The 10,726-nt window shown below is 60.2% G+C and overlaps 1 protein-coding gene across 1 annotated transcript; it reads right to left on the minus strand.

Annotated features, from left to right (window-relative positions):
• Window positions 1-231: 231 nt before the first annotated feature.
• Window positions 232-10,719, minus strand: CRLF1 (cytokine receptor like factor 1; the record flags this gene model as incomplete). The annotated part of the gene is made up of 9 exons (XM_040241232.1): window positions 232-560; window positions 1,063-1,105; window positions 1,208-1,395; window positions 3,324-3,492; window positions 3,582-3,739; window positions 4,759-4,928; window positions 5,079-5,208; window positions 5,516-5,797; window positions 10,635-10,719. Coding segments are annotated over 9 exons (1,239 nt in total), but the record flags the coding sequence as incomplete, so codon positions are not given.
• Between the last annotated feature and the right edge of the window lie 7 nt (window positions 10,720-10,726).

A 10,726-nucleotide genomic window follows, 5' to 3' on the forward strand; every position in this document is an offset into this window, starting at 1 on the left:
GTGCAAGATTCCCTCCCACACCCCCACTGCATGACTGAAGAAACTCTGGTGTTTTGAAGCCCGCTATCCAAGGAGTTTAGAACCAGATATTTCAGATCATGGAGAGAGTTGGAAATTCTGGGAGGTGAAGAGTCCCATCCCAAAGGGTCATCAGGATTCCACGTGCCTCCCCTAAGCCCCACAGCCCCCCACCCTAGGCCACTCTAGCCCCGAACTCACCTGCACAATCAGGGCACCTAAATAGTTTTGTTTATTTAAAAAGATTCCTTGGAGGGGGTCCTGGGTAGGGGGAGTAATAACCCTTCTTCACACTGAGCTCTGGCAAGCATTCTGGGAAGTAAAGCCCCCCTTGACACACACACCCCCCACTGGGGTGCACCTCACATGGAGGCCAGAGCTGTTGTGGCCCTCAGAGCGCAGAGTACTTGCCCCCGCTGCTGCTGACCGGGCTAGCGCACCCTGAGGGGAGGGTACAGAGATGGCCCCCAGTCTGGGGTGGCCCCTGGATCTCCATGCAGCAGGGAGGGCAGCCCCAGCCTCTAGAGCTTATCTGGCAGGACCTGCAGGCAGAGGGGAAGCCAGGCTTAGCAAGAAGCCTGGGAGGGGCCAGGACCACAGAGCAAATGAGGGCCCCAGTCCAGGTCTTGGGCCCACCACTTTCAGCTAGCTGCCCTCAGTAGGCTGCTGCCCCTCTCTGGGCCCTGGTTTTCCTATCTGAGAAGTAATATCTATCCATCCCATGGGTTGTTCTGCAGGTAATACATGTGGCACAGGGCCAGTATGCAGTAGGTGCTCATACATGCTCCACAGGTGGCTATGTGCAATAATTCCTGAGGACGATATTCCCCTCTGGACATTTTGAAGGGGTCCAGGTGTTCTTACTTGGCTAAAGGCCACAGGGGCAGGCACACAGTAGGTGTTAGGTAAATGCTGATAAATAAATGCTGGAGGAAAGACTTGTACCTCAGCAACTCTAAGGCTGAGGATGGAGGGCCCACGGCCTGTGGCCACCAGGAGGGCTCTTGACGCCCGGCCTGCCCACCCACCTGGGCTTCCCCTTACCTCTCGCCGTGCCCCGTCTGCCCGAGGACAGGATCCCCTCGTCCTGTGCTTGTAAGGAAGGAGTCAGTGAGGGCTGTGGACCTACCTCCCATCCCCTTTACCCTCACCCGGCCCCACCCCTCTCCCAGGGGTCCCATTTTCCTACCTGGTTGCGGGTCTTATGTGACTTCTGCATCCAGGCTCGCCACTGGTCATAGAGGCGGAAGCTGAGGTTCGAGCAGTACGCGTGCTTCTTGAGCCAGCCCAGAAACTGCTTGAGCTCGCGCCGCACCGGCCCCGAGCTCGGCTCGCCGCCCCGCGGCTCGCAAGCCCCGCCACCCGGGCCCGGGCGCTCTAATGGGGGCGGAGCGGCAGCGTCAGGGCGCGGCCAGCAGAGGGCGCGCGCGGGCAGGAGAGGGGTTCCCTCGCGCGGCAGGACCAAGTTCACCTCGGGGACCCCCCCCCCCCGCGTCCCTGTTTCAACGCGACCCGGTCCGCCCCACGGCCCGGCCCAGCACTGCAGCCCAGCTGCGCCCCCGGGGAGACAGGGGCCAGGGGGAGGAAGGGATTCCTCCTCCACATCTCCAGGCACCCGATTCTTGCGGCCTGAGCCAGGTGTGAGTGAAAGCGGGGGAGTGGGGAGAAGGGCCAGGGCCAGAGGGATAAGCCGCAACGGAGCAGGGGGCAGGGGAAGGGAGAGAGAGACGCTGATGAGAAAGCTGTAGAGAGCAAGGCAGACGTTAAGAGATGGAGGCAAAGGGAGACAGATACAGGGAGAGCGAAAGCCATGGGGGACGGCCAAGGCGGTGCAGAGGTTGGAGAGGTGGAGAGGGAGCCAGGACAGGAAGGGACAGAGACGCTGGGGACATAGGGATGCAGAAACCAAAAAAGGCAGAAAGACAGACACAGGGAAAGAGAGTGAGTGACAGATGAAAGGAGGCAGACAATTCGAAGTGACTCTGAGGGGAGGGACAGTCCCCAGGACAGGCCTGAGTACAGCCGGATGGATGGGGAGTGGGCCAGGAGGGCCAGGTGGGAGGCCGGACTGTCCATCCAGCCGCCAGCCACAGCCAGCCCTGAGCAGCCTGAGGGGGCCGGCGGATAAGGACATCGGCCTCACGTCATAAATAATACCGGGGACCCGCTGACAGGCCCTGGCACAGCCGCGGCCCCCACTGCCCCTGGCGGCCTCCCCTGGCCTCCCCCAGCCTCCCCAGCGGACACAGCCGCCTGCTGGCTCCCGTGCAAGAATCGCAGGTGCTGGGCACGAGCAGGGGCCAAGGCTCAAGCCCCTCCTGGCTGTGCTAGTTCCCGCCCACCCCTGAACCTGGAGGGGCCCCAGATGGGGGCTGGGGAACTCGTTGGAGCCTTGCTCTGCCACTCCCTGACTCTGGGACCCTCTCTGGGCCTTGGTGTCCCCATCATTCCAAGAGCGTGAGCCTGGACTTCAAGGGAACTGCGTTCAGATCCTTGTGTGACTTTAGAGGGCTGACTGCACCTCTTGGGGGCTTGGGGTCCTCGTCTGAGAAAAGGGGGCCTCCCTTGGGTGAAACAGTGGCGGGGAGCAGGCAATAGGAGCCTCAGTAACTATTACCTGCAAACACTTGGGTGGCACCCACCATGAGGGCACTTTCCATGGGTTATCTCATCTAGCCCTCACAATAGCCTGAGGCAGGCATGACTGTCATCCCCACCCTCCAGATGGGAAAGCTGAGGCCAGATGTACCAAGTAAAATTTCATACCATTTCACAGAGGAGAGAAGATGGCAAAGGGAATCAGACCCAGGCATCTGATCATCTCATCCCCCTACCTTGATCTGAAGGGGAAACCAAAGCCTGTTGTAGGGAGAGTTGGCAGCCCATGGTCTTAGAGAAGCAAGGGTCTCAAGTTCACTTGCCCTTGGGGGCTAGGGGAGGGGTCCATGTGGGTGCGATGGGCCAAGTGGGAATAGCACAACCAAAAGAACAAGGACAGCCTCTGCTGATGGGGGCTGTGGAGTAACTCTGTGTCCTCTTACATTTTCTAGACAATTTTTTTCTAGGGAATCTAGGGTATTTGGGTTAAAACTTACTGTTTTTAAAAGTCTGCAAGTGGTTCAAACTCCCCCCCTCCCCGCCAAATGACAGGCTAAGAAAATAGATTCAAGGGCCACAATTGTCCCCCCACCCCCACAGGGCCAAGAGTTTGAGACCTCGATTCTCCCGAAAGGAAATAAGGAAACAGAGGCTCTGGCTGTTTTGGAGCTGGTCCCAGGCCCACCCAGCCCCGCTGGGGTGCTCACCACTTCGAGGGGTGGAGGCAGCAGTGGGGTGGCTCCATTCGCTCCAGATCCCGGCCTTCTTGGAGCCGTAGATGCCAAAGGGGTTGCAGCGCACTTGCACAAAGTAGACGGTGCCGGGCTTCAGGCCTGCCAGGCGGCAGGAGGTCTGGTTGCTCACATCGTCCACCACCTGGGCAGCCAGCGCAGGGTCAGAGGCAGGGACAGCGCGGCAGGGGATGGGAGGAGGGAGGAGCCGGCCTGGGGGGGCAGGGCAGGCACCTTCCAGTCCACGCTGTCCTCCACTCGGTAGCGGATCTGGTACTTGGCTTGGAAGAGGAAGTCCTTGAGGGCAGGCGGTGAAACCCAGCGCACACTCAGCTGGTCCTCCAGGCCCCCTACGCGGCTCACGTGCACATCCGGCGGGGGGTCGGTGGTCACTAGGGGGCAGGGCGGGTCTTCGTCACCAGGATCTCTTTAGACCTGGCTGGCACCCTCTGGGTCCAAGTACCAGAGCACGTGGCTTAGATGGCACCTGCTTCCGTTCTCCCTCCCCCGACTTGGGACGGGTGGATTATATTAGATAATATTCGTGTAACACTCAGCACCTAGAAGCACTCAATTAATGTTAGCTGTTATCACCACAATTATCTGTGACAGGAGAAACATAATCCTATCTTCAGGGAACTATGTAAAAAGCAGACACTGCCTGGATGATGATATTATTATTATTATGCCCGGGAGTGCAGGGGCTCCTTAGGCTGCCAGACCCCTGGGAAGCTCCCCTTGATACACACCCCCTCCACTGCCTACCTCCTGCTCCTTCGACTTCACAAAGGTCCTCAATGTGACTGCTATGCTAGGTGCAAAGGGACAACTGGGACATGCCCACAGCAGCTTCAGGATTTGAGGAAACAAAGTGGGAAGCAAGAGGAGGGATTTGCTGCAAGCCTTCCAAGGATCCTTCAGGGAGTCCTTTGGGCCACAAAGAGGGCTGGCCTCTTCCCCTGAGGCCTTGGTGAGGGGCCGAAAGGGTTAAGGCACAGGCCTGCTCCGGGCTGAGAAACACCCTAATTAGATTAGGCCCAATTCTGCTCGCGGATCATCCACTTCCTGCCTCCTGCCTGCACCCCCTCTCAGCTCCAGGCTGTGGCTTCCTGGGGCGCCTCCCGACCTGGGCGCCCCCTCCCAGCTCCCCGGGGCCCTCTCCCTGCACACCTGGGCTGCTGATGGGGGAGGCAGCCAGGCCAGGTGTTCTCCGCAGAGTAGGGGTATCCTGGTTGCTGCAGGGGGCTGGGGACCAGTGGGTGGGATGCCTTGCTCCTCCCATCCCCAACCAGCCTCGTCCCTGAGACCTCAGCTGAGCTGCAGCCGTGGCTGGGCCAGTGTGTGTGTGGGGGTGCCTGGAGGTGAGGATCGCAGGTGGGCCACACTGGCCTTGGTGGGGGGCGGGGCTCACCCACATCCAGAATGTCCAGTGTCAGCACGTCAGAGCGGGCTGAGCCCAGCCGGTTGGTGGCCTCCACCCAGATCTCATAGGGCGTGAAAAGAGCCAGGTCCTTGGGGATGTGGCAGGAATGAGGTCCCACCGTGTGGTACTCCTCACACGTGTTGTCCTGCCCGTACCACCTGCAGGGACAGGCGGGGAGGAGAACATGTGAGGGGTCCCCAGACCTCCCCAGCCCAGCCCAGAAGTGCAGACAGGACCCTGGAGTTCAGGGAGGGCGACCCAGGCCACAGAGCCAGGCTGGGACATGTCACCCGAGGGCCACCACCAACCTCAGCTTGTACTTGAGGGAGTAGTTGGTGTGGAGGAAGGTTTCCCCGTGGGCCCCCGGCGTCCAGCGGCACGTCAGGTCCTTCATGTTCCTGGACCAGCAGCTGATGTTGAAGGGTTTCTCTGGGGGCACTGGGGAAGCGGGTATGGGGGCTGAGGTCTGGGCTGGCCGCGGACGAGTGGGAGGGGGACTTTTGGCTGCCAGCCGGGGGCCCCCTTGGAGCAGAAGGAGGATGGACAGAGCGGACGTGGGCAGTACCACCTGCACAGCTCTCTTGAGAACGGTGTATGGGCGCCTCCAGGATCTCATGCCCACCCGGGGGGCCCATGCCCCTCAACTTGTGCCGGTATACCCACTGTTGACCAGAGGGCCCATGATTCACACCCCTCTCCAGAAGGAGATGCTGCCCCCAAGATCTGCCCCTGAGTGTCCACTTACGGCCAACATAGAGGCAGGAGCCGGCCAGGATGCTGCCATCACGGGCGTGGCACACAAGGTTGTCCCCTGACTGCTGCCTGGATCCATTGAGGTTGGCCAGGGCGAGGGCCATGGTAGAGGCGTTGAGCATTCGGGAGAGCTCAGGGGGCAGGCGGCGCCCGTTGAGGGTCCAATAGAGGCCCTCGGCAGTGGCCCCTGGGGTGTCCCCATGCACTGAGCACGTGGCCTGCAGGGAGGAGCCGATGAGGAGCGTGGGGTCCTGGGGACTGATCACAGCCGTGTCTGGGGTCAGAGAGGAACACCTGTCAGGGCTGGGATGGAGCTGCCCTGGACCTTCCACCATCCTAGGACCTCCAAGGCTCATGGCAGTCTTGCAAAGGAGCTGTTTATGATTGTGGCCCATTTTACACAGAAGGAAACTGAGGCTCAATCAGGTCAAGTGACCAACCTAAGGTTGGTGGCAAAGCTGAGGTTCAGCCCCAGGACTGTCTGATTCCATAACTCAGTCCTTCCAAGCCAGTTCCTCACTGACTTGCTCAGGGCTTTTTCTGATCGGTGACAAACCTCATTCAGATCCAAGGAACTCTTACTTTGCACACACTTCTGACAACCACTGCACTCTGCTTTTTTTTTTTTTAAATTTCATTTTATTTTTTGACAATTAGAAATAACAGATTGTGTATTCCTTCTTTGATATCCCTCAGAAGCTCACACATAGTAGATGTCTCTAGGGGGAGGAAAGCACTTCTAAAAAGAGGCGCCCTACTAGAATCCTGCTGATTTTATGGATGAAAAATCAAGGCTCTGAGAGATCAATGCCCTTGCCTATGGTCACCAAATAGAAGACAGGCACACTAAACCTGTATTCATTAGTCTATAAAGTTCTGCTCTGCCCTGCTACCAGAACTGAAGGTGGCTGTGGCAAGCTCTGTGCTCCCAACCCTCATCCAAAAGGTCTGGCCATCGTCATCATCCCCTCAGCTCGGTTTTCCTAATCTGCAAAATGAGAACAAGAAAGCTCACAGTCCTCAGGGCCATTGGAAAGATCAGATGGGAAGTGAGTGACTTCCTAAACTGGGTTGTGTGTGAACTGGGTTCTAAGCACAGGAACCTCGGGGAGGCCATGGTTGATGCCTTTCCTCCCAACTGCCACTGGGGCAGCCCATGGCTTCTCCTTCTGAAGAGTAGAATCTAAGAGGAAAGTGTCTTTATCCAGGAAGAAATCAAGGCACAGAACAGGGAGAAGGCTGCCCAGTTCAAGTCCGAGATGTCATTCTAAGCCTCAGTCTCCCCATCTGGGAAATGGGCATCATGGTATTCACCACATGGAGTTGTTTGAGACGAGTGAAAATTTTGTTTTTAACAACTCTGTGAGACTTTCAAGCCAGGTTGACCTGGTTTTGAATGCCCTCAGCTCACTCTGGAAGTTGACCCAGTTCCTTTACGTCTCTGAGCCTTTGAGAAGCTCTCTCTCCACCAGGAGTGGTTATAAGGATTCATTTGTTCACTCGCTCATTCAAGGAGCACCTACAATGTATCAGGACCTGAGGGCACAATGGTCACCAAGACGCTCAAAATTCATGCTCTTGTGGGACTTGAGTCCAGGGGAGCAGCAGGAAAAAGCACAAGTATCTAAGAGAACAAACAAGGGAGAAAATAAAGCACGAATCAATGGTGGCAGCTAATTGACCCGAGAGGCCTGTCTGGGAAGGTGGCATTTGACCTGAGATGTGAATAAAATGAAAGTGTTAGTCGCTCAGTCATGTCTGACTCTTCGTGACCCCATGGAATGCAGCCCGCCAGGCTCCTCTGTCCATGGGATTCTCCAAGCAAGAATACTGGAGTGGGCTGCCATCCCCTTCTCCAGGGGGTCTTCCTGACCCAGGGATCAAACCCGGGTTTCCTGCATTGCAGGCAGATTCTTTGCTGTCTGAGCCGCCAGGGAAACGCATGAAATGAAAGAAGTAGCCATGACAATACATAGAAGAGGGTGTTCAGACAGTGGAGCAGCAAGTGCAAAGATCCCAGGGTACAGGTGGTAGGAAGTGAGGTCAGCAGGGGCCAGACCTTCAGAGAGGAGTTCTTCCAGAGTTGAGCAGGGGAGGGATTTGGGTTTTAAAAGGATCGCTGGGCAGCTGTAACAGGGGACTTCATGGGGGCAGAGGGGCGGGCGGCAGGCCAGTTTCCCTGGCAGCCAAGGACAGGGCAATCCCAGTCCCCTTGTAGGCCTCCTACATTCCTGCAGCTGCCCTGTGCTGGCCCCCACTGCCCCATATGGGTGAGATGGGGTGGACGCAGTTCTGAGGCCGGCCCTGATGACTTTCCCGGGCAAACTTGGCTAGGAGGGCCATGTCTTGCTAGAGCCTGGGATCGCAGTTGCATTTGGGGCTTGGCCCAGGGCTCGCTGGAGGTCTCAGCGTCCGTGCGAAGGAGCCGGCTGAGCGGGCCAGAGCCGAGGAGGCGGGGGCGGCCGGGGGCGGGGGGCCAGGGGGCCGCCCCGGAGGTCCCAGGCAGCCAGCCGCCCGCTAATTCGGAATTCCTTAGGCATGAACTCGGGCGTGCCAGCGTCTCTGCCCCGGCCCACCCACCGCTTCCTGCCTGGGCCCCCCCAGTAGGGTGGGAGGCACGGCCAGGCCTGCCCAGACCCCAGGCCTATCCTCAACCCTCAGGGATGGGGGTGGGTCCCGTGGGTCCCGCCCCTCCTGTCCCCCACCCACCACCACAGCCAGGCCAGGAAGGGGGCGCTCTGGGGGGGTCCTGGCTGGAGGCGGGGGCAATGCCCCTCTGCCCCACCCGCCTGGCCTGGGCTGGTGTGGCCTGCCTGCCAGCAGCTGCAGCTGCCCTCCCGGGGCTGGGCGGGGTACGGGGCGAGAGGGCAAGGCCAGGCGGGCTTGGACAGGCCAGTCCCCCAACCCAAGCTCCAGCAGGAAAGGTCACGGGAGGCCTTTTCCTCCTGAGGATGTGGGTGCCCATCTCAGCTGGAGCACCTGGGCAATTGGCTTGCTTTCTCCTGTTCTCAGTTTCCTCCTCCGTAAAATGGGAGGAAAATCCATTCTACCTGCTGGGGAGATGAATGCGATGAGCTCATGATGTCCAGAGGGCCCAACACACTGAAGTGCAGAGGGGCTGTTGGGATCAGGGCCCCTCCCAGCTCTGGGTCCTGGCTGGCTGGTGCACTCTCTCCAGTCCTCCACGAACAAAGCGCCAAAGCATTCAGCAGAACTGGGATGCATACATTCCAGCCCCGGCAAAGCAGCTGGGGACAGTCCACTGAGGTTGGGGGGGGGGCTTGGCCTGGTTTGGGGGCTTCCTAGAAGGCTCCCCAAGCAGATCCCTGGGCTAGGCTTTTGGACAGCACCCCCTCCACCCCCCTGTCCCATGCTCCCTGCCTCCCCGCCCTTTCCCGCAGAGCTGGGGCCTTTAAAAGTTTTTTCCTCTCCCCCTTCCCAATCTGGAGCCACTGCCATTATTAAAAAGGAACACCATGTGTTTTAAAAGCGAAAAGTGTGAGATTCTCTGCAAGCAAGGCAGGAGGGTGGCCTCCATCCTGGGGTCCCCATCTCCTGTCCTGCTGGTACCTGCAGACACTTTACGACCTGCTCGCCTGCTGGTCAGGTGCTAAGACACACCGTAAGTAGAAACATATTGCCGAGGTGTGAGAATCTTTTATTTAATTTCTTCCCCCTTAAAGGAAAAAACACACGCACAACAATCCCACCACCACCTTTGCTTGTTGCTCTGCTGGCTGGAAAACAAAGCCTGCCATTAAAGGTGGCATTCACGAGTGCTGCCCACTGCCTGGCAGAGCTGTCAGGAATCCGAGGAGGGCCTTGGGGCCGCCCCTCACCTGTCCAGGAGCCTTGGGCGTGCTAAGCTTTTGGCATGTGCCCCAAGGGCACGGGACCTTGAGCCTTCTGGAGGAGCACCTCAGGGAGGCTGCAAACAGCTCTGTGCAGTGTAGGTCCACCAGGGGAGCGGGACGTCTCTCCAGGTCGACTTGTGAGCCTGGATGGGGCCCTTGGGGTGATTGTGAACATCCAGGGCAGGCTGTGCCTGCGTGTGTGCCCCGTGTCGCCTCCCCCTTGGAAAGAGTGTGTGACCATGAATGTGTGTGTGTCAGGGATGGAATGTGTGTGTGCGCGCCCCAATGGTGTGAGAATGTGCATCTGGGATGCAGTGTGCACGCATCCGAGGGCGAGGGTGACGGGCCACAAGCCAGTGTGAGTCTTTGTGTGTCTCTGGGTGTGTCCCAGAGTGGGTCGGGATGTGGAGACGGTGTCCTGGCGAGGGTGTGCATCGGGTGGGGGACCGGAGAGTGCTGGAGGCCAGGAGCTCCCAACAGGGTGGGGGTCTGTCGGCCTGCGGGGGTTGGGGGCTCCCGGTGACTGCCCCCCATACACACCCAGGCTGGGCCCACGGTGCCCAGACTCGCTGGCTCCCGCTCCCTCTCACTCTCACCCACTCTCTCACAAAGATTTCTCTCGCTGGAGTCTCCTAGTCCGGCGCAGCGTGGCCGGGAACTGTTCTAAACTCTGCTGGTGGCGGGTACTCCGTAGAACCCCGCGCGCGGGGTCCCGCCAGGGGAGGGCGGCGGCGCCGGCCCGCGGAGAGGCGCGTCCCCGGGGACCCCGGGCCGCGCGCCAGGCGGCCAGAGCGGCCCCCTCCCGCCCCGCCTTCCTCACGGGGCTCATCCCTCCACCCGGGGGGGCCCTGCTCAGGGCCGGCACCCAGCGCGCCTACTGCGTGCGCCCCCGCCCGGGTGCGGTGACCCGCAGTCTCCGCGACTCCAAGTCAGCAGACCCTGTCGCGTGCGCCCCCCGCTCCCGCCGTGCAAAGGGTCCCAGGCCGCGGCCCCCTGACCCCCTGGGGCCGAGTCGGGCGTCCTCCATAGGGCAGCCCAGGTAAGAAGGCCTCGGTAGCGGAAGCCGGACCCTCGGGCCAGGGAACTTCGGCGCCGTGCACCCCACAGGTGAGGGCGCCCCGAGGGCCGCTCCGGGGGCGCCTTCCTTTGTTCCCGGGCCGTCCAGGTGGCGCCCGCGCCCCCTCCCCCCGCGGTTGCCCCCGGGGCGCACGCTTTCGGCCCGGGCGGGAAGGAGGGAGCACGGCGCCGTGTACTCACCGGCTCCTGATCCCGCTCGCGGCGCCCCGAGGACGCAGAGCAGCAGTAGGGGCAGCGGCGGCAGCGGCGGCCGCCGCGCGGATTGGGCGGCG

The sequence above is a fragment of the Oryx dammah genome, unplaced genomic scaffold, assembly GCF_014754425.2.
Source record: "Oryx dammah isolate SB20612 unplaced genomic scaffold, SCBI_Odam_1.1 HiC_scaffold_5, whole genome shotgun sequence".
Taxonomy (NCBI): domain Eukaryota; kingdom Metazoa; phylum Chordata; class Mammalia; order Artiodactyla; family Bovidae; genus Oryx; species Oryx dammah.